The following is a 24,335-nucleotide window of genomic DNA, read 5'->3' as shown; positions in this document are numbered from 1 at the left end:
GTTATGTATATTCCACTGAAAAGCCAGTAAATGGTATTGTACAAATAAGTTTTATCTACACATTTTAAATTTCTGACTTAAAATTACATTTTTTGGTATTATAAAGGTGTTCAATAAATGTCCACAAACAAACAAACAAAAAAACCTACCCCATTCCATTATTTTGCTCTCTAACAGAACCATATTCACATTCTTAAACATTTTTATTCTAAATATACTTTCTGTTTCAAAAGAACTTATTTATACAACGTATCTTCCAACTTGACAGGTGTTTGGACCTGCCCTGTTGACCACTTTGTATCTGCTAACTGTACAGTATGTGATTATAGGAATGTATGGTTAAGTAATGTTCTAGAAAGACCAGCCATCCAGGCCATGCTGTCTGATATTTGCATGTCAATGTATATTTTACCTAATAGATGGGCTATGAAGCAAACAGACTAATCTTAAATGATGAGAAACATAAAAAAGTTCAAGACTATGGAATCCAGATATACACAGGGAATCTGACAAATAAAACACCTGAGCAACATCCAGGCTGACGTAACAATGAACACCATTGTTTCATCAAGATATGGTGATGGACTTCACAAAATAAACGAATGGCTGATGTACCTGCATACCAAAAAAATGTGACTTGCTCTAATGGGTGTTTCAAATTTCTTTGCAGGCACAATGAGGAAATTGTGGTATAAAACTATCCCATGCAAATCCATTTTCAGTCAAAAAGCCAAAACTGAGGATAAGTGACCTTCTCTTGCACAACACAGCCAGTTTGTGGTGAGACCAAATGCAGGCAAAATCATCCCTTTTCTAGTCAGTGCAAAGGACTCTTGTGACCCAGCCAGACTAAAGCTGTGCTTCTAGCACCGATCTATGACCTAAATGAAAGCGTGGTCTCACATCTCCGGCTTACCTCTCACTCACAGCTTGCCAATTGTTGACCAAAAAGTCTTTTGCGACATACCGGCCAACTTCAGATGCTGCCACAACGTCGATTATATTTGTTTCACTCAAATTGAATAAAGACGTAGTGATGGCATAGTCCATATATCTGCAAAAATGCATTTGCAGGAAATAAATAAGTAAAAATTATCCAATATAAAAAGGTAATTTAAATAAATGGAATAAAAATCCTATATGATTCTAAGTTAATGTTGCAAAAATATTTATTAATTCTTCTCTTAGCACAGTTCTGTCTTCCCCCTTTGGTTCATTAATTGTATTCTCCCACCGGAACTTTCAAGGTAGATCGGCCATAATCACCTGTTAAGTATCCATGGGTCTTTACTGCAGCCCATTGCATAAATAAGTTGATTCCTTTCTTCTTCCTCTGTGTTATTAGTGTAGATATTTAACAAAAAATCCCATTCTTTATCGGTTCCCAAGGCAACGCCATAACATAAAATCACAGTTTTAACTGGATAAGGTATTCTGTAAAGCATAACATGCAATGATATTTCTCATAGTAGTTATGTTATATGCTTATCTCGGTGGTCACAGATTTAGAACTGTATATCTAGAAAAATATGTTGAGATCTCAGGTATAAAGATCTAAAGTGGGGATCTAGAAAAGCAATTGTCAGTAGCATTACTCTCATGAGATGAGACCATCAAATCAGCTTAGAAACTAAGGAGTTTAAGGGAGAAGTACATTAGAATAGTACAAACAGTAAGTCTAGGCTGATAAGTTTGGTTTTATATCTTACTATCTATCACATCTTCTAAAAGTCCCTCGGAGGCGATATATTAGAGGTAATGTCATAAAACCAAAATAACAGACTCTTAGTCTCAGCTCTCAGTGAGACAGCAAACTCACATAGAAAAAGGTGCTCTGATGCATATATATAAAGAACATAAAGAACAACCTGGATAAGATTCAAAATAAGCACCAGCAAATGCTTACAGGGAATGCACTGACAGTAAGTCCTGGGTGACAATCACTGTATACACTCTAACCTATTACCATGCATAGACCTACATTAGACAATTGTTTTTAACAAAGGGATACTTGAAAAAAAATATTAGGAGAGAGAGATTAACCAAGTGAAAACAAAACAGTCACTCCCAGAGTGAGAGCATCAAAAACATAGCAGACTTGCTGGTGTTGAAACAGGACAAAGACCAGGGCAGTTACGATAGCACTCTTACTCATTTCCTGGATGGCTCATCCAGCTTTTGAAGAGTTCTCTGGACAGCTGAAGACAGTCCTCATGGCCCAAGAAACATACAGTCCCCAGAAATTTTTCCAGTGATATTCTTGAAGGAAAAGTCAAAGAAAAACATTTTATTTTGCATTACCACGTTATTTTTTCTGCCTCCAAGAATATGTCTCATAAAAGGATGGGTATTTTAAAACATCATTCCAATAACATCAGGTTTAAAAAAAAAAAGCTTTTGTCAATAACAAAAGTGTTTAAGATTCAGAGAAATGTTTTCTGAGGGGCTCTCACGCACCAAAGAAGCTGGCATTTTTTGAAAAGTTAGAAATAAATTACTGCCATCCTTCATCTCCCTCAATCACACATGGTGTACACACAATCCACATCTGTTATCAATTTATTTTTCCTCCCTTTTATAATAATTGCCTTGTGGATAAAAAATGGCTTTAGAGTATTCGATCTAAAAGAAAGTTCTTTATGCACGGCAAGGAAAGGGAATGGTTTATTTCTCTCCTTCGACAATGTGCTTTTCCCTTGCTTAAGCTTCTGTTTCTTTTTTAGCTCCCCCTAGTTATTGTATTTATGGCCAGAAAACGAATAAAGGTTTTGAAGGGGTGTGTATTAAGATTCAAATCAAGTAGGTTCAAAAGAATACAGTGACGAACAATGATACATCCAAATAAGTGGTGCCTGAGGTGTATCTCCCTACACTCCCCAAGTTTGGAGTCAGAGGTAAAGGAATTCAAACCGGCTGTAAGGTTCCAGAAAATGCAAGAGCCAAATCTCTGTTGCTCCACCCTCTAGGTTCAACCCAGCTTGACCTGATTTTCTAATAAGCAGAAGTGGGATGTCCAAGGGTGGAGGCCCTCTGAGAGACAGCTCTGAGCATTCATTACTCACACTCTCTCCCCTCACCCACCCCAAGCTGGCTGCAGCAAGGTCCCTCCGAAGAGACCTGGGCTTGGGATGCTACAAAAAGCAGTTCGCTTCCGTCCACTGAGCTAGTCACCAGGCATGCCGCCTGGCTGAGCACACTTAGGCCTTCCTCTATTCACACGTGCCGACACACTTACCACCTCAGCTAGTCCCCCGTCTTTGATCTCATTGTCCATTCAGCCCTACGTCTTTCCAGTCACAGGCCCTGGCACTAACAGTTCCCCCTCTCGCAGAAGGATGCATGTGAGGGAGAATAATCGCATTTTATATATTTTGTATTTCTTGTTTGGTCTCATTGATTTTCACTAGATTTGACTAGTGCTGTAAATATAACCCCTGGGCCATAGCTGATTACAAACTCCCTCCTTAAATCTGGAAGCCCAGCATACATACACACGGGGGCCCAGCAATAGCACAGCTGTATTTCGCCTTTCCCCTCCTTCCCAGATCATCACGACAGCATGCTTACTCCCCTCACCAAACCAGTGATGTGCAAATCAGTTGTAACACTTATGATCACACGCAATGACTGATATATTTCACTGTCAGCCTCTCTCATCAAACTTGCACAATCGCAGAATTTCTGTCACCTGTGATATACAGAGGGGGCCCTTTCCCCTTGTGGCCTTCCCATGTCCTTCAACTCATTGGCATAGGCTGACTTTGCTTAGCACAACCCTTCACCAATAGTATGACATATTTACAACTTTAACCTAAGATTTAAGAATATAGACCTATAAATTCCTGTGTATACACATATGGGCATTGCAGGTAAATGAAGATCCTAAACTATTTCCTGTTAGGATACAAGTAGCTCACCAATCTCAAAGCTACTGTTCTAAAATAGCATACAAAATCTCTCAGTGAATCATAGGTATTAAGATCTTATTATGTAAATCTGGAAGCCTATTTATTAAGATGAGTCATTTTATGCAATTATTACTGTTCAAAAAATACTTACAGAGTTAAATAGCTATCTTGCAATGCTGCCATATTTTCACGGATTATAGTTGAATAAGTATTCCATATTGGGGTAAGTCTCTTTAGTAGATACTTCTGTAAACAATAAAGAAAATATATTGTTAGTTCTGGCTTACAACACTGAATTTGCACTGTATTTCTCTTTTTCTGAAAAAACATTCATAATGACAGATATTTCTTCAGAAATGAGTTTTACTTGTTAGTAATGTGTAACTGGTTTATTTTTTAACTTCCCTAGGTTCAGTTTTCTCATACAAAAAAATGGGGTTTACAGTAATACCATTATTACAGTTTTTGTGAAGATTAAGCAATGTAATGTATGTAAGTAGCCTGCCTGCACATAAATCAATTATTATCATCTAATATCACCCCATCCATTTCTGGTTGTCTTCAAAAATAAGAAAAAAGTAAAAATTTAAAACTATTAAACTTTCTACCTTGAAATTTCCATGTTTAATATATATACCTTCAAGAAAATACTAAGGAGGACTGATTTATGCCTCAGACAAATTTAAGGCCTGAGTCTGAAATAAAGTTTCTTCAATTGAGCTATCAGCTGGTAAATAATAATATTATAAAAGTTATACATTTACAATACATTCCTGAGGATAAACTAGCTGTTATTCCTTGAAATTCTCTAAAAGCAAATATGAGTTCTTACTTATTTATCTCAAACCAGCCACCAGATGTAATCAATGAGCCTCCTCCACCCCGCAAACACTTTAGTGCCTCCTATTGGTCACCATCCCCACATTCAGGTTAAGTTCCCATCAGCACTTTGGACAGTAGAGAAAAAGGAAGCCTGGGACCCTGAGGTATTTGTGATCTCTCCCTCAAACTGCCCCAGTGACTCACTTAGAATCACCACCACCTAACTTACTTTCTGGATTTGTTTGTGGCCCTTAAGTCTCCGAAGGGTTGCTCCCTAACTTTTGCTTTCATCTTACCTGTGCTATCTTTCTTATGATCACTGTTGAAAACCTATTAATGGAACGCTTCTCCTTTTATATTGTTTCAGTTAGGATGGCGTGTTATTTCTTCATTTTCTAATTCTAACTCCCCCCCTCTGTCTTTGCAATATCAAGAGCAGCGTTGAAACTTTTACTTCTTCCGGAACACATCTCTTTGGTTTTAAGTGCTGGCCTTGTAAATCAGAGTATTTCTATTACGAATATAGAATTGTTCAAAGTAATTCTGTTGAACAATCTTTTAGGAAAATAGTTGCTAATACATACTATCTTTTTCTGTAAGAAGAAAGGCATACCATTTCTACCCACTTCTGGTTTCTTAGGACACACTGCCACTTCCAGAAGGATTAAATGCCTTTCAAAACTTCTATCATATTCATCTACGAGACCAGGTTTATGACTAAAGTATTTTTTCTTTTAAGAATAATCAGTCATTCCTTTAAAAATGAATATATGTATGGAACTAATATAATAGACTATTACTTTTGGAAAGGCCTGTTTCCCAGATACTCTTTAGAATATAGAAGGAGGAAGAATGGATTTTTTTTTAAACCACAATACAAAGAATGAAATTACCTTTAATAATGTGTATGTATCATAGTTGCCCACATCAGAAACAAAATTCCTGGGTAGCAGGTTCACCAAGACTGTATGCCATACTATGATTTCATCTTCTTCAGCAAGGTACTTGGTTAAATCAAGTGCTGTTTCAATCTCAATATAATTGTTTCTGTTTGGTTTAAAAACACACACTAAAAAACCTTCACTTGCTAAATGATTCGCACACTTTCCATATTTGTTCCATGCTTCAATGCCTGACTCCAATAAGGTATGTGAAATCAAGAAGCTAGAGGGTAAAGGTCCCATCTCATTGATGACATGGGAACCAAGCAATGTTGACCGAGCTTCCATTTCAATTTGGTATGTTCAAGTATCCAAATTCCTGGAGGCTATAGAAAATCCACGCCAAATATTGGCCTGATTATGGGGCAAAAGAATATTTGTGCACTTAGTATGCGTTCTAATGAGAGTATAGTTTCCATTCAAGAAATATTAATTAAAAGTCATTCTCTAATGTTCCGCCAGCACAAACTAGAATATAGGACAATACTCTTGCCTACCATTGAGGAGCATATTACTTCAGCCAGGAACTGAGATTTATGCATAAGTAGCTGTTAACAAAAGGTCCCAAAAAAGGCAACGAATACAATAAAGTAGCAAAGAAGGAAAATATGCACGTGATGGGAAAGTCAGCAAAGGCCTCCTGGAGGAGGAATTTGAGAACAGTGAAGGATGGGAGGGAGTGAAATGGGTAGCAAAAAAGAGGAAGACAGCTTAGGACAAAGGTAAATGGGAGTTAATAGGATGGGCAGAACCAGCTAACCTAAGCAGAGGGTTTCTTCTGTGTATAGCTGAGAGGTGCGGCCTAACCGGAGGGGTGGATCAAAACTGTGGAGAGCCAGCAATGTCACGATGAAGAACTCACATGTGGTGGGAAGGTGTCTAGACAACTGCATAACATCAGGAAATTGATGCCTAAAAATTTTATTGCAATTGTGCTGAAGAGGGTAGAATGGAATTCAAAGGAAATGAAGGCTGGAAGCTAATGCAAAAGGCCAAGCAAAAGATGACGAAAGCTTGGCTTAGTATGGAAGCAGTGAAAGTAGCAAGGTGAGAATCCAAAAGACTTTCCCAAGAACAAAGAGATAAGACATGGTGACCATCTGGGAAATGTGGGGGAGTTCTGGACATCTCTCATGTTTCAAGTTTGGGTGATGGGAAGAATAGTGGTACCTTTGACAGAGAGAGAACAAATGATAGCAGGAGCAATGTAGAGACAGAAATAAAGTTCAATGTCTCGGGTGCTGAATTTAAACCACACAGGATAAACAAAAGACAGGAAGAGACAAGCAGAGATGTAGACTTAGAAGTCACCAACATATCTTCCACAAACATTTACTGCGCGCCTTCTACCTTCTAGGCACATTACATGTACATAACAGAAGGACCACTGAAATTAAAAAATGCATGTGTTATCCAAAGGAAAGACAGGAGAAAATAACATGACCATCACTGGTCTTGAGGATGCTCACAGCAGCAGGAGAAGTCAGATATGTGAGGAGAACCGGGTTTGCATATTGGAGACTCAGGAAGCCAAAGAAGAAGTTTCCAGGAGGATGTGGTATTAAAGTCATGGTGACCTCAGAGATGAGTTTCAACAAAGTAGCGAGCAAGGAAGTGTGCTGCATGTCACAGAAGGGAAAGTAGTAAAGAAATGAAGGGTAAAGTAAGCAAACATTCATTCAAGAAATATATAAGCCAAGAAAGAGGGAACACACTAGGTAATTTATTAGGTATAACCCTTAATTTTATTGTCTGAAAATTTAAATTCTGAACATATATTAATTTACTTGGCTAAATACTTACCAGAAGCTTTTATATATTTTATATATTGCATATGTTGGGTAAAGATGATATAAGTAAAATCAATAATTTTGTAATATGTAAAAATACAGGTCATATCGCATTAAAATTATGCCCACAGCCATCACCATTGGGTAACATAAATCACTTCAAAATTTCAATTCATAGTTTATTTATTTCCAGCAACTCGTTTTTTAGATGTCAGCTACTTTATTTCCTTAACCCTCAATATCACAGAAAAGTATAAAGACACCAACAATCTTCCAAAATTTATACATTTTAACATTTACTAGATTACAAAGGCAAGCCTGAATCACTTGTAGTTTATCTAAATTTGTATTCCTGACTGATACTTTCAAAATAACGATATTTATACTTTTTGTAATAATCCTATAAATATTTAAACACTATTATCTGTTTACTATTTATATCTTCTCTACTGTATGCTTTCCAAACTTTTCCCTTAAGGGTTTCCTTTTAAAAAGTTGAATCATCTCTGCTTTTTTTAAAAAACCCTTTAAAAAATTCTCCATAATCAGTTTAAATCTTATTGCACCGAAGTTAATTTAACTGAAAATTTATAGGACTTTGGATATCTGACAGCCAAGTTTTGACTTGAGAAAGAACATATTTTTCCTCTCAAACTGTTGTGAAAAGCATTTTTTTCTATGGCTTTGTAATTGTAATAGACAGTATTGCTCTTTCCTGATAGGACTTTTTGAACTGTCTTTTTCCCTTTTTTATTGTGAGAAAGTACACATACAGTTTACCACTGCAACCATTTCTCAGTGTACCGTTCAGTGGTATCAAATACGCTCATAACAGTGTGCAGCGTCACAACCATCCATCTCCTTAACCGCTCTCATCTGCGCAGCTGTAGCTCTGTGCCCGTTCCGTAAGGTGCCCCTTGCCCCTTGCCCCAGCCCCTGGCCGCCTCCATCCTGCTTCACGTCCTTCTGATTCTGACTACTCGAAGTACCTCGGACAGGCAGGATCTTAGAGTACTTGTCTTTTTGAGACTGGCTTATTTCACTTAGCATAGTGTCTTCAAGTTTCATCCAGGTTGCTGCATATTCCAGGAACTTTTATGCAATACAATTCCATCACAACCACAGAATTGGATCCTAATCTTGACAAGTTAGGGCCTGGATATACTAAGGGGCCAACTTCACGGGGATGAAGGTCATGATGATAAGTTCTCAAGGTGCACGCTAAAGCCGCGAGAGAAGAAAGTATACTCACTTAGACAGGGAAAAGGCGTCATCTATCAACTGCAGTCTGTGAATAACGGGGATGGCCTGCAATTAGACCCCAGGATGTTCAGAAAAAAATGAGAACTTTTTTCTTTAGTTAAAAAACAATTTTAAAAGAATAACATTTAAAGCTCATTGCGGCTTACAAAGTACTTTCATGGGAATTGTCTCATGTGCAGAGAAATGATAAATACTAAGGGCAGCCCCCATAATTTATTGATTATACATCTGTTTTTGGTAAACGATCCCTCTGGACATGAATCACCAGGCTTAAATAAGGCAGAGAGTTTTGCCAAAATTCTCCCTGAAAACATCATGTTAAAAAATAAGAGCAGGAAGCCAAGTATAAAAGGCCCCTCCAAAAAGGAAAGTATACATAGAATGGTATTACAATGTCCAAATTATTGTCAGGGGGATTTTGCAGCATAGGAGGCCTTAAATAAATATTATTTGGCGCTATTTTGGTAATATTGAAGTATTATTTTAAATGGTATCTCTCTTTTTAGATTTTACTACTTTGACACAATACCATTAATAGAGCCCTTTCAATCATGGGAGGCAGGGCTCAGTTGCCAGCCTAATTCCTTAGGCTTCTGTTTGAGCTCCTTGGCATTGCCAGGACACAGGACTCTGCCTCAGCTTTAGTGTCCTAAGGATGCCCAGTGCCTCCCTCAGTATTCCTTCACCACCTCCTGGCATTTTCATATATGTGGCACTAGAAAATCTACCTTCACTACATCCCTTCGATCATCTGAACAAGCCAAGTTTAATTCTTTCCTTGGTGGTACTCTCATTTCTTTTCTGGCAGTACTAACATATTTTCTAGATCAGATTAATAATTGAAATATTTTTTATTTGCTCACCAATCATGAGTAGGAATAATTGACTTCAGTCTTTAAATGAGTAAATCTACAATGGTTTCAAGAAATCATTGCTATAATGACATGACATGACCTAAAGCTTCCATAGCTAAGAGCGCCCTTAAAAATGAACAAGAACTTAGCTACTCTGAAAAATCTTTAAAACAAAATATCATCATAGGTGTTATTTGTAGCTTTATTCAACAGCGCAACTATAATTTTTAATAAAAAGACTGAACATGTTCTGAATGCCTGAATTGTGTCACCTCTGTTAAACATAACACATGCATCACTTTATTTAATCTTCACAACAACACGTTAAGGTTGGTTTGTCATATCCATTATTATAGAGATAAGGAAACTGAGGCACGACTGGCCAAACAAGAGGCCTAAGGTCACACACCTGGTAAATGATGAACTATATAAATATAAACACAAATCTACCTGACCCCAAACCCAAAGTCTGGACCAATGTTCTTTATTGCCTCTTCTGGTAGAGAAGCTTCTGCATGTGTGTCTCCGAGAACTTTCGAAGAGAGAGAGACATCTAAGATTTTTTTTACTTCAACACTGGTTTTACAAAGGGAGTCTCAATGAACTGCCTAAGGTTTCTCAACTGAGCCAACTCTACAGACTTCTAAGCCAGCATCCATCTCCACCAATGGAGATTTGGTTTAATTAACCAATTAAAATCTAACTGATTACAGTTAGCCAACATTTTAATATTTACATATTGCATAATGACCTAAAGTTGTTTCACAATTTAAAGTGATATTGGATTATTATTAATTCTGAGGATTAAATTCTCCCCTCCGAGGAAGAGTGAGAATATAATTTTTTAGAAAATTAACATTTTCTGGCATGTACTGCACATCTATTATGGACTTAGACAGTTTAAGTGTATGTTTACCTACATCATCTCTATCCTCATGATAAATAAGAAATGTATAATATTATTTACATTTTAAAGTGAAGAAATGAAATCAGAATATTTCAATAACTTGCCTAAGATCACAAAACTAACCGTTAATAGGGAAATGTATTCTTATTTTTACCTAGAAAGGTAAAGTTGTTGTGAAAAAGTGAGATTAATGTTCAAAAATACAATGCATTCAACCAAAATCTCCCCTTTCTAAGAATAAGAAAAGAGGGGAGGGTCTCTCTGAAAGGCTAGAGAGAGCAATATTAATGATATTTAATAAAAGATATAAAAAATAATCTTACCTTAGGATCTTTTTCAAGCTGTTCATTTAATTTCTCCCAACCTAATTTATCATAGTTAACTCTATAATATCCAGTCATATTCAAATTTAAAATCACCCAGTCATGATCAGAATCTGAAACTTGCATTTCAGGGAATAATTCTGCAAAGGAATATGTGAAATGTTTGAAATGGTACATTTGAAAAACATTTCAATATATGTTTATATTATATTCCCTTAATTCTAAACAATAAACCCAATGAAACAAAAATTAAAGGAATTCTAAAAAATATATATTGATCTTAACATATAACTATATTTTTTCACATTAATAGCTTTTGATTTGAAACTCTCTATGTTCAACAGGAATGATATAATACTTTCGTTTTAAACAAGATAGCTGCTTAAAAGCTAAATAATTCAAATTTTTATTCTGTCTTTATATAACATATATTCATGTATATGTGTGAAAATATTTAAAAAATTTGTTACTTACTGCTGCTGTTATCTAGCCAGACTAAAGGCTGTGTAGTTCCATTTTTCATCCAAAGAATAGGTACAATCCATGTGTCACTTATTGAAAAAAGATTTCAATTCAGTTAATTTTCACACGTAAGAATGTAAGCACTGAGACAATATTAAATGAGATGATAAAATGACAGAAAGAACTAGAAAATCTTTTCTCACTCCCTCTGGATATGTGGGCCTTGGCTCTTACTATTCACCATTGTTTTTACAAGCCAGTTTTGCTTTAGCTATTTGTTTACTCTCTCTTGTTGTAACTCATAGACTTACTTCTCATAACTTAAGGTAGCTACTAAGACTATCTTGTATCTGAAACTTGGCAAACATTTCAAAATATTTTTCTGCGTCAAGCTCTCTTCCCATCTGAAAAATATTCAGCACGAATCAGCCAGATTATTCACATTCCTGAATGCTGGCCCCCTTCCCGCATTGGTGGACATGACCAGGATGAAGTAGCTGACCACAAGGAGGACATAAGTCATGTGAAGGGACAGGCTGCTCGGAGTTGGAGCAATATTTCAATCTTGCTCAAATGCTCACAGGTCTGGGTTCTCAAGGGCATTAAACTGAGGGTCTGTGTTTTACCTGATTGCTAAGGCATTCCTCTTCTCAAAAGAATATCACAGAGAAGAGACCTGTAGGTCTCTCATTCCTCTCCCCTGGGGTTTTAAAGAAAGGGTAGGAGGACCTGAAAATTTTGGTGGTGGTATTTAAAAATTAAGTACCCATCTCATACTACGATGAGATGTGAGGATCAAAACTTTATGAAAAACATTGAAAATTATCTAACAAATTAAGAAATACAAGAGAAGGCAAGGAGAAAGTGATGAATGCCAAGCCACTTTATACTCATTATTTCATTTCATTTTTACAACAATCTCCTGGGACACGTTATTATATTTACTTTATAGCTCAGGCAACTGAAACTCGGTGATTTTAAATAAGACTTACCTAAGGTTTGAATTTTAGTGAATTCAATATTTGAACTTAGGTCTAACAGTAATATGTAAAGGTCATAATTCTAATATTATAGGTATGGCTATGAATACACATATACATGCCTGTGCAGACATGCACAGAACTATTCCTCAGACATAGTTACCATTCGGTACTGTTTCTAGGGAAGAGAAGACAACCTTATACTAGGATTTCCTTTTCTCTTAACTAGCATGAGGTCATCCACGGCTCTAGTGTATTGCCTACCACCCAGAATCCTGAGTAATTCATTATTTCTGTCTGAAGGACAAAAAAAGGTATACAAAACACCCAAAGCTTTGGTCACTGGTGTGGGGGAGGGCACTGCCTTGAATCCTTCAATGCAGATCTTTGGCCTGTCTCAGGACATCAGGGGCTCTACCTCTTCCTAGCACCCCAGTAACATCCTGCATGGAGTCCTAAGTCACCATCCCAGAGTCACTCTGCAAAAGGGTGTATAGCCTGCAGGGGTTATGCTTCCTCACCCACAGGCTGGTTTCCATTTGATCGGAACTCAACCCCAAGGAAGGTAAAGACAGAGGAGCAAATCTACCTACTTGTGGGTTAGAAGAGTCTGATTTTTAACCTTTCCAAGATAAAATGGCTCCTGTTTCATGACACCAGTAGATACATTTAAGGTGATAACTGGAAAACCACTCTGGTGTGTCCAGCTGTCCATTATACTTTTGACTGTTGCCGGCAAAACAATTTTACTCTGGTCATCTACGGCCTGTATTAAAAAGTCATCACAAAAGCAGATATTTATCATCAAAATATTTTGAGGTAGAAATCTCCTGAAGAAAATGCGTAACTACTCTCTACAGTAATTCCCAGTGGTTGATATCTTGGGCCAAATTCAGAACTCTGTCCGATTCCATAACTGAGTGGTACCTTAGTTTGTTCGTTCATTCATTCATTCATTCATTCACTGAACACATATTTTTAGATCTAATATGTGCAGGCTCTGTTCTGGCCCTGAAAATATAGTAGTGAAGACTAAGGAAACAGCCCCAACCTAAGGGAGTTTCACAAACAAGGCAAAACTGTTTTCCTGTGGCATTGCCATGTAGGCATGGCCATCTTGTTGAACTCTATCACTGAGAACAACTCAGCAGAAGCATGTGAGGAAGTAGGACAATACCATTTGAAAATGCCTCCATAGATCATCTTGCTCAGCATTTGCGTAAGAAAATGTCTTCAGATACAACTGTAAAAATAGAGAAGTTAAGGTTAGAATAAATCACATCCCAAAGCAATTTATGTTTACTGCCTTCCAGCAAACAATTATGTAAACTCACCTTAAGTGCGCTGATAAATAAATTCTCACTCAGGAAGCTAGAAAGCATCCGGGCCAAAGACGCTCCCTAAGACATAAGAAGCTGTCCATGATTTGAAAAAAATTCAATATTTAAATCCTGATTCATTCTGTTTTGATAAGCATTATTCTGGCCTGTGTTCCTGATTGTATTGTGCACTTTAGTTGAATGTTTCAGTTATTCCAAAACATTTTAATAAAATCGTAGACTGTCACTAATTAACAGGTAAAAGGTGAGCTAATGTCCTACCTAGAAAGAGTTCAGGGTACACAAAATGTTTTAAGATATATTTACATGGCAAGAATAAATTTGTACCAAACAGAAAGGTTTACCTTAAAAGTAGCAAGTGTCTAAGTCTATTTATAATGGTAGATGGTACTAAGCACCTAATATAGGCTTGATTAATATTTACTAGATAATAATCGATTTAATTACATTTTCTGAAATCTTTCTACTGAATAATATTAGGGCTATTTGTATCAAAAATTGTACAGCAGCATATTAGCCTACGATACTTAGAATCCATTTTATGCAATTTTCTGCAAGAGTGTAAAACAAAAGGAAATGTATGACTGTTTTACCTTATTGTAAATAAATATGTCAAAGAGCTCATTTATTTCATTCATTTCTTTGAAATTTTCCATCTTCAAGGATACAGCTCTAGACACGAGGGTGTGATCTTCTCTGAGAACATCATATAAAACATTAAAAAAAAAGATCTCATTCTAAAAGGAAAAGATGGAGTCGCATTAAGTTCTGAGGTGTCACAGAAACACAAAATTTAATGTTACCAAAATATGTTAAAAAACTGACATTAAAGAGGGGGAAAAAACCAACAATAACTAAGAAGTGCCCTGTGAGCTGCAATATGCCAAGTAAGTCAGGGTTCTTTGAATAATAAAACTCTAGAATACTTTCCTTCCCATTTGGTGTACTTTTTAATTCCAATTTTTTAAAAATCAATTACAAAAATTAATGTGATTTCTAAGAGAGCCATACATATTTCCCCTAAAGATTCCTGGGGGAATAGCATCTCTGTGGTTTTAATCCTCTAGAATTTTATATATCATTTTAATAATCTAATATTAATTCAATTACTAATAGCAACGCTTAAAATCAATCAGTCTCTCTCACATGGACATTTATAAACCAAAAGCATGCCATATTTATAAATTCACAAGGATGCTGATGTAATAATTTATAATTGGAAATAAATCCACAGACTGGATACAACAGCTTATATATAGCTCATGCATTAGAAGAAGGCAATTTGTTATATTTTAATGAGAAGTACAGACCTCTGCAAAGAACTAGATCTCTATGACCCATAACAAGGGTCATTTCTTTCTGAAGGAAAGCTAGAAGGATTAGCAAAGCATAGCCAAGAGGTGCGTGGGGTGGACAAGCCAAAGAAAGGGCAGTGGAAAAGCTGCAGGCTCGCTCATACCCTGGAGAGCAGGGAGAGTCCTTGATAATCCACATGAAGCCTCTCTCAGAGGGTTCCCACAATGACTCTCTCACCCCTGCACAGTGTCAGATAAACTTTCAAATTCTGTCCTGCTTCCATTGGCCAATGTTCCAATCAACCCTCTCCTATTAGCAAATTACTTTTAGATTTATTAGTAGCGTTGATTAGGCTGTGATCAAACTCTGAGAAAGCCTGTCATTTAGGGCAATGCATGTCAATAAAGACAATCTTTAATGTCAATAAATATTACCTGGGGATTTTGTCAAACTCATATTCTAATTCAATTGGTCTGCGTTGGGGCCTATATTTTTAACAAACTACCAGATGATGATGACTTTGCTAATTCGAGAGTCATACTTTGAGTAACAAAAATTTAGGGGAGATATCTATATAACTCTGATTTTATTCATTAAGTATAGGTTTTACTAGTTTAACACTCAAGAGTTCTATTTCTGCATATGGTTCTCTAATTTTTATACTCAATTTCAATCTAACAACGAGATTAGAAGTCTATGATCTCTCAAAGATCACTGAAATAAGGCCTTAAGTTTTTAAAAAACAAAGCTTATAGTAATTTTCTCGTGCCAGGATGTGATGCTCTTCTAGAAAGGGTTATATTCACTTGATTCCATAAGCAACTAAGAAACGTAGACTCAGAAAAAAGTGATTAAGAACCAATGATGAAAAAAATAACTAAATGGTACCAAAAGAGGCTAATCTTACCATCTGAGCTTCAAAAACACCAGTAATATGTTTTCATCAAGTTTTCTAGACTGGGAGTCATAGAAGATCTACCTAATACGTATAAACAAACCCAAACAGTCAGCCAAAATGGGGAAAAAAAGAAACAAGCCCCAAATGAAAGAATAAGAGAATTCTCTAGAAGAGCTAAATGGAGATAAGCAATTTATCAGATATGGAGTTCAGAGTAATGATTATAAGGATGCTCAACAGCATGAAAAAAGATAGAGAAACAATGAAAAAGAATAACTTGTAAATGGAGAATGACATAGTAGAAATAAAGAATGCATTGGAAGGAATAGACAGTATATTAGAGGAAGTTAAGGATCAGATCTGAGAATTAATGACGGGATAGAAAAAAATCATTCAATCAGAGAACCAAAAAGAAAAAAAAATTAAAAACAGGAGGACCGTTTAAGGGCACTATGGGACAACATGAAACGTAATAATACCCACATCATAGGAATGACAGGAGAAGAAAGTGAGCAAGGACTAGAGAACCTCTTTGAAGAAATAATGGCAGAAAACATCCTTAACCTGGTGAAGGAAAAAGTCATACAAGTTCAGGAGGCAGAGAGGCCCAAGCAAGAGGAACTCAAAGAGGCCCATGCCCAGGCAGATAATAATTAAAATGCCAAAAATTCAAGACAAAGAGAGGATCTCAAAGGCAGCAAGAGAAATTTGTTACCTATAAAGGAGTACTCATAAGACCTCAGCAATTTCTCAACAGAAACTCTACTACAGGCCAGAAGGAATGGCATGAAGTATTCAAGGTAATGAAAAGCAAGGATCTGAAACCAAGACTACTCTATTCAGCAAGGCTCTCATTCAAAATAGATGGTGAAATAAAGAGCTTCCCAGACAAATAAAGGCTAAAGGGGTTTATCACCACCAAACAAGCATTGCAAGAAATATTAAAGGGACTGCTGTAATAAGAAGAAATATATATAGAGAAAAACATAGGCATAAAGAATTAAAATGGCAATAAATAATTATCTAGCAATAATAACCTTAAATATAAGTGGATTAAATGTTCCAATTAAAAGACATAGAGTAGCTGAATGGATTAGACAACATGACCCAAATATATGCTGTCTGCTAGAGACCCACCTCAGAACAAAATACTCACACAAGATGAGAGTGAAGGGATGGAAAAAAATTTTTCCATGCAAAAGGAAGTGAAAAAAGAAAGCTGGGGTAGCAATATTCATATCTGACAAAATAGACTTCAAAATGAAGACCATAATAAGAGACAAGAAAGGTCACTACATAATACTAAAGGAATCTATCCAACAAGAGGATATAACTCTGGTAAACATATATGCACCCAATACAGGAGCACCTAAGTATATTTAAAAAAAAACTTCTGGAGGACTTTCAGAAAGAGATCGACAGCAATACAGTCATAGTAGGGGGCTTTTTAACACCCCACTGACTTCATTGGATAGACCTTCCAGACAAAAAAACAACAAGGAAACAGTGACTCTAAATGGCACACTAGGTCAGATGGATTTAATTGACATTTACAGAACATTCCACCCCGAAGCTGCAGAATATACATTGTTCTCAACTACACATGGATCATTCTCAAAGATGGACCACATGTTAGAACACAAAACAAGTCTCTACAAGTTCAAGAAGATTGATATCATATCAAGCATCTTCTTGGATCACTATGGCATGAAATTAGAAATCAACTACAATAAAAACCCTCAAAAACATTCAAACATGTGGAGAATCACATGATCTCACTCATATGTGGAATCTAATGAACAAAATAAACTGATGAACAAAATAGATCCAGAGACATAGAAGCATCGAAGGGACTGACAAATCTCAGAGGTAAGGGGGGAATGAGGGGTGGGAAGAGATTAACTAAAGAACTTATATGCATATAAATAAAACCCATGGACACAGATAAGAGTGTGGTGAAGGCCTGGGGGGTGGTTGAGGGATGGAGGGGAGTCACTGGGGAAAAAATGGGACAGCTGAAATACTTCAACAATAAAGATAAATTTTTTTAAAATTATGGTAAAAAAAATAGGAACCCCCCCAAAAAAGAACATAGAGGGTAAAGTTAAAAAATGGGCAGAAAACCTGAATAGATACTTCTCCAACAAAGACATACAGATGGCCAATACACATATGAAAAGATGCTCAACGTCACTAATTATCAGAGAGACACAAATTAAAACCACAATGAGATATCACCTCATATCTGTTAAAATGGCTATTATCAATAAATCAACAAACAACAAGTTTTGGCAAGGATATGCAGAGAAAAGGGAACCCTTGTGCACTGTTGGTGGGAATGTAAATTGGTATAGCCACTATGAAAAATAGTATGGAGTTTCCTCAACAACAAAAAATTAAAAATAGAATTGCCTTATGATGCAGCAATTCTACTTCTGGAAATATACCTGAAAAAAATTGTAAACACTAATTTGAAGGAATATATGCACTGCTAAGTTCATTGCAGCACTATTTACAATAGCCAAAATATGTAAGCAACCCAAGCGCCCATCAATAGATGAGTAGATAAAAAAGTAGTGGTATATATATACAATGGAATATTACTGGGCCATAAAAAGAATGAAATCTTACCATTTGCAACAGCATGGATGAAACTAGAAGGCATTATGCTAAGTGAAATAAGTCAGTTAGAGAAAGACAAATACCAGATGGTTTCACTTATATGTGGAATCTAAATAACAAAATAAACAAATGAGCAAAATTGAAATAGTCTTATAGATACAGAGAACAGACTGATAGTTACCAAAGGGGAGGGAGTTGGGGGCTAGGTGAAAAAGGTGAAGGCATGAAGAGGTACAAACTGGTAGTTTCAAAACAGTCACAGGAATGTAAAGTACAGCATAGGGAATATAGTCGATAATATAGTAATAACTATGTATGGTGCCAGGTGGGTACTGAAAATATTGGGGGAGAATACTTTATAAAGTATATGATTGTCTAACCACTATGCTGTACATCTAAAATTGATACAAATAATACTGAATGTAAACTGTAATTGAAAAATAATATTTTTTTAAAAAAAGAACATAGAAGGTAAATCTAATTGTTTCATGGGAATGGAATTTCTTTCCTTATTGACTCTAAGCACAGAGGTATAGAATATATGGAAAGGGCTTTTGAAGAAAACTCAGATTTACTATATGTATATGAAGTTTATATATATGAAAAGAGTCACACACACACACACACACACACACACACACACACACACACACTAGCTCCTTGAGAACAAGAACACTCCAGAGGCTTTCTCTGCAGAGCACGGTGACTAAAGGCATGGGCTTTGCAGTCAGAGAAACCTGGAATTGAATCTTATCTTTGATATTTTATAACTCTGCCGAAGCCTTGCACAATTTACTTAATGCTTCGATGCCTGTTTCCTCAACTATAAAATAGAAAAAATAACAACTATATTCAGATGATTGTTTTGAGGCCTGAGTAGGATGATGTGTGTGTAGAACTCACACTACCCGGCACTTGTCCTAAGTGCTGAGTGAATGGCAAATACCACATTATTGTTACTGTCATCATTACCCTCCTCATCAGAGCGGATCCAGACAAGTGGGTTAGAATCACAGTTCTGGCCCAGTCTGGGAAATTAACTTGGGAAGTCACTTAACCTTTGGATACTTCACTCTGCTGATCTATATAATGAGTCCGATCCGAGGGAGGAAGAGCAGAGGCAGTGGAGCCGCTGGGCTCAGGGTGGTGGGCCTTTTATAGGGTGCCCGCAAGGGCCAGGGTGGGTGGCGTGGAGCTGGGACAGTCAGAGGCTACCACATCATTGCTTCCCAGAAACTGTGATTTCACAAACAAATGAAAAAATTTTTTAAGTTCTCTGAGGCCAAGATAGGCCTGTCAACTTTTAATTCTACCATCCTTTTAACCAACAGAAACCAAGTATCTATCAACCATCACCATCCTTTCATTTTAAAGGGCAAATTTTATTACCAACATAATAGAACATAATCTTTACAATCTCCTTCAAAGTGGATAAATTTAGCCTGTAAGGAAGAGTGGGCCAGTGGAGTTCAACATTTTACATAACAAGACACTCTTTAAGTGAGTGAGGGTAGGGAGAGGGCAAAAGAGGCCAAGCATCCAGCCTGGGAGACACTTGGGAGGGGAGATGAGAGAGGCTGGCGAAGAGCAGCAGGAAGAGCGACCCTGAGCACCAGGCAGACGGCAGGAGGCAGAAACAGAGGGAAGAAAGGACAGCTGGCTTGTTATAAAGAAGTGAGGTCTGGGCCAAAGGATGATATTAAATCTAAACACTTAAACATCTCAATCAAATAAAATCAACTTGGCTTTATCATGCCATCCTGAAAGCACTACCTAATTACTCTAAATAACTTATCAGAAATATAACTTACAGTTGAAATCATCAGAATTGCATGCCCATAAACTTATCCTTTTTTTCACATTACTATTTATTCAAAATAGCAAAATAATGTAATATATAAATGTCAGTTATTAATATTATATATATCAGCTATATTATATGTAAAATTATATAGAATATTTAAAATATATAATGTAGCATGTTACTTATCATTAAAGTCATAGACCACTATTACAACTGCTTTAAAATTTAGGTTAGGTAGGAATAAGTGAAAATAACCTAAAATCAAACAATAGGAAAAGATTATATACATATACCTTATAAGGTTATATAATAAAGTAATAGGCAATCCTTAAAAATCTTGTTTTCAAAAATAATTAATGATTTGTGGAAATGATTTTGGTATAATATGAAGTAGAAAAGGCATTATACATATCTGTGTAATTCCCACTTTTATGAATATTTACAATAAGTAAGCCTGGAAAGAGAAAACACATTAAAAAGATAACCCTGATCATCTCTGGTATTACAGATAATGTAGTATTCCTTGTATTTTTCTATAGTTTACACATTTTCAACAATGAATATGTATTACTTTTATAAGTAGGAGAAAAAATTATAAATAAATTTAATAGACATACTTACTCCTGGGAGTTCAGAATTGAAGTGGCTAACTACTTCAAACTCAAAATAAGTTGCAAAACCTTCATTGAGCCAGATATTGTTCCACCAATTCATGGTAACCAAGTTTCCAAACCACTTTTGGAGATGGAAAAGAAAAGAGCTTTCTTAAATTTAATTTAAGTGATATTTATTGAAATAGCATGTTAAATAAATATAGAATCAAAGACATAAACTTTATTTGCTATCAATAAAACAGGACTCCAAAAAGCACGTTGCTTTAACATGAAGAGATATTAGTCATGCATTCATTTCTCTGAAATAATTATTCCACATTCAAAGATTGAAAGCAATTTTTGTTTTAAACCTGTGATGTTCAAAAATAATGACAGCTAGAGTAGCATTTCTTAAACTGTCCACTTTGCCCATAAGTTAAATAAAACAGAAGTTCTGAATGTTCACTTAATACCTACTAATTACAGCATCTTATACTCTAAATAGTCTATGTCAGGATTTTGCTGTAAGCAGTTATTATGTTTTAAAAATATGATTTGATCTGGGTCATGCACAAATCACTCAAGTAATTGTGTTCTGCAAAATGGTCCAGCTATAATTATTTTCTATTTAAGCTTAACAGAAAATGTCGAACAGATGATGAATAGAATCAGAAAAGAAAAACACGATAATTTCCAAAACCAACAAATCCACACCCTGGTATTTAACCAAATTCTTATAACAGCTGTGATGTACTAAAAGTTGGGAGCCTGTATTCCAAAACAATGTGTCAGTTGGGATATAATATAAAACGATGCTTTGGGTGGCTGATGAAAACTTGTGGAAGTGTGTATTGACCGTTTAACAGGGTTTTTGTTATCCAATCCATGTAAATCACTCTTTCCCAAAATTTCTTATGGATCCATATAACAAGATAATTTCATAGTTGATGATTTCTTTCTTGACAGATTTGTATTAATGGAGTCAAGGTCAAAAGGCACATGTGAGAATTTCCAGTTAATCAAATAACTAATCTTCACAAATCACAACATGAAAGCATATAGTTCTAATGAAATGAATCCTTGTTTACACCAATTTTGGGGATGCACCTCAAAGATTAATTACTACTCATCTTACTGATGAAATGTGGATATCTTTCAGTGACCTTTTAGGATGTACCTTATTTTGAGGTGACGTGAAAACAAATAATCATAGCTCTGCTTGGCTTATTTTTCCTGAAGAGGACTTTGTGGAGCAAAGTCAACCTTTGGATGTAAATACCTGACCCTCCAGTGGACTGTAAGGTCTCACCATTGTGATCCATCACCAGTTGTTCAAATCCACCCAGGATCTGATTACACAGAGCCTTCCTTGTTTTTCTCACTGTCCTCCCCTTTTTCTTTTTTTTTAAAATTGATTTTAGAGAGAAAGGAAGGGGGAGAGAGAGAGAGAGAGAGAGAGAGAGAAACATTGATGTGAGAGTGTGAAATCAATCACCTGCCTCCTGAACACCCACTACCTGGGACAGGCCGAAACCCGGACATGTGCCCTGACCTGGAATCGAACCAGCAACCTTTTGGTGCATGGGACAAAGTCCAACCATACTGAGCCATGTTGTCCAAGGCTCTCATTGTCCCATTTTTTTGAATAATTTCTTAAAATTTGGTGTATGGCAGGTATTGTTATTATTTTGCTATTTTTGGTAGAACAGCTGGAGAACATCTTCATGTGAAATAAGAAAACACATTTTACCACATGCCTGATGTCCGATCTCGTGGGAGACAATGTGGGAGATCACCATCTTTGCTTCTAGTAGTTCATCATTTTGTTGCAGCAACAATAATGACTCATCAAACACCAATAGTCCCCAATTTTCCATTGCACGGTCGTCAAAAGTAGGCAAGGCAATCAGATCTAAGTGGATTTAAATGAAGGAAAAAATAGAACCATCTCTTCCAAAAAATTTGAGATTTCCAGTTATAAATATCTCAAAGTTAAATCATACAATTACTGAAAGAAAATACAAGTGAATATTGAAAATCTGAGAGGAGAGAAGACTTTAAAGATTAATACCAAAGACATGACCTAGCTGGTTTGGCTCAGTAGTTAGAGTGCTGGCCCCTGCACTAAAGAGTCTCAGGTTTGATTCCGGTCAAGGACACATACCTCAGTTGCAGGCTGGATTCCCAGGCACAGCTGGGATCCCTGCGAGAGGCAACCAGTCGATGTGTCTCTCTCACATCGATGTTTCTCTCTCTCTCCCTCTCTCTCCCTTCTACTCTCTCTGAAAAGCAGTGGAAAAAATATCCTTGGGTGAGGACTGAAAAACAAACAAACCAATAATGCAACAAAAATAGCAATGAGATACCACTACACATCTATTAGGATGGCTAAAATCCAAAACACAACACCAAACACTGGAGAAGATTTGGAACAACAGGAGCTCTCATTCGTTGCTGGTGGGAATGCAAAATGGTACATCTGCTTGGAAGGTAGTTTGGGGGTTTCTGATAAAGTTAAACATAGGCTGACCATACAGTCTAGCAATTGAACTTCTAGGAATTGACTCCAATGAGTTGAAAATTTATGTTCATACAAAAACTTGCACACAAATGTTTATTGCCTCTTTATTCATAATTGCCAAAAAATGGGAAGCAACCATGATGTGCTTCAATAGGAGAATGGATAAACAAACTGTGGGACATCCATAGTGTATTATTCAGTGACAAAAAGAAATTATCTATCAAGCTATGAAAGGTCATGGAGAAGCCTTAAATGCATATTACTAAGTAAAAGAAGTCAGTCTAAAAAAAGCTACCCATGTTGTAATTCCAACTATACATCATTACAGAAAAGGCAAAACTATAGAGACAATGAAAAGATCAGTGGTTTTCAGGGACTTAGGGGAGGGGCCGAACGAATAGGTGGAGCACAATGGATTTTATGGCAGTGAAGCTATTTGGTATGATGCTATAATGGTGTATACATGTATTATACATTTGTCAAAACTCATAGAACTGTACAACACAGAATAAACCATAATGTAAACTCTAGACTTTAGTTAATAATAATGTATCAATATTGCTTCATCAGTTATAATAAATGTACCACACTGATGCAAGATGTTAATAGCAAAAACTGGGGCTGGGTGGAGAGGAGGAAGAAGAGGTAAATGGGAACTCTCTAAAAAATAAAATCTATTTAAAATTAAATATTTAGTTCACTAAAGACACCATAAACAAATTTGAAAGGCAAACCACAAACTGTGTAAAGTATCTGCAGCATATATCATAACTAGACAATATTTTTTCAGTAAAGAACTCTGACAAATTAAAAAAGTATGAACAACTCATTAAAGAAATCATTGAAACAGCCAAAATTCTTATTTACAATGTTCAACTTCTTTAGTTATCAAAACCAAAGATTTTAAAAAATAATATAACACTCTTCAAATGTATGTGAAGCTTACTAATTAGTAGTGGTTAGCACTAGCATTAATAATTAGGATTAATAATTATAGGAAAAGTGACACAT

The 24,335-nt window shown here is 36.1% G+C and overlaps 1 protein-coding gene across 2 annotated transcripts in view; it reads right to left on the bottom strand.

The window, feature by feature from the left end:
- The window catches only part of LVRN (laeverin), a 51,104-nt gene that overhangs the window by 7,210 nt on the left and 19,559 nt on the right, over positions 1 to 24,335 (bottom strand). For both annotated transcript variants that reach the window (XR_015714260.1, XM_016224940.2), the window contains exons 5-18: positions 22,561 to 22,715; positions 20,832 to 20,945; positions 14,184 to 14,327; positions 13,585 to 13,650; positions 13,428 to 13,493; positions 12,844 to 13,016; positions 11,283 to 11,359; positions 10,809 to 10,948; positions 8,714 to 8,769; positions 5,624 to 5,777; positions 4,060 to 4,154; positions 2,152 to 2,259; positions 1,267 to 1,434; positions 917 to 1,054 (exon numbers count right to left, since the gene is read on the bottom strand). Coding sequence is in view for 1 of the 2 variants with exons in the window: in XM_016224940.2 (XP_016080426.2) it covers positions 917 to 1,054; positions 1,267 to 1,434; positions 2,152 to 2,259; positions 4,060 to 4,154; positions 5,624 to 5,777; positions 8,714 to 8,769; positions 10,809 to 10,948; positions 11,283 to 11,359; positions 12,844 to 13,016; positions 13,428 to 13,493; positions 13,585 to 13,650; positions 14,184 to 14,327; positions 20,832 to 20,945; positions 22,561 to 22,715 (1,654 nt within the window). In the remaining variant the exon portion in view is untranslated. The remainder of the gene's footprint in view (positions 1 to 916; positions 1,055 to 1,266; positions 1,435 to 2,151; positions 2,260 to 4,059; positions 4,155 to 5,623; positions 5,778 to 8,713; positions 8,770 to 10,808; positions 10,949 to 11,282; positions 11,360 to 12,843; positions 13,017 to 13,427; positions 13,494 to 13,584; positions 13,651 to 14,183; positions 14,328 to 20,831; positions 20,946 to 22,560; positions 22,716 to 24,335) is intronic.

This window comes from Miniopterus natalensis, chromosome 3, assembly GCF_054644295.1.
Source record: "Miniopterus natalensis isolate mMinNat1 chromosome 3, mMinNat1.hap1, whole genome shotgun sequence".
Taxonomy (NCBI): Eukaryota; Metazoa; Chordata; class Mammalia; order Chiroptera; family Miniopteridae; genus Miniopterus; species Miniopterus natalensis.
This window is presented reverse-complemented; position numbering and strand designations above follow the sequence as displayed.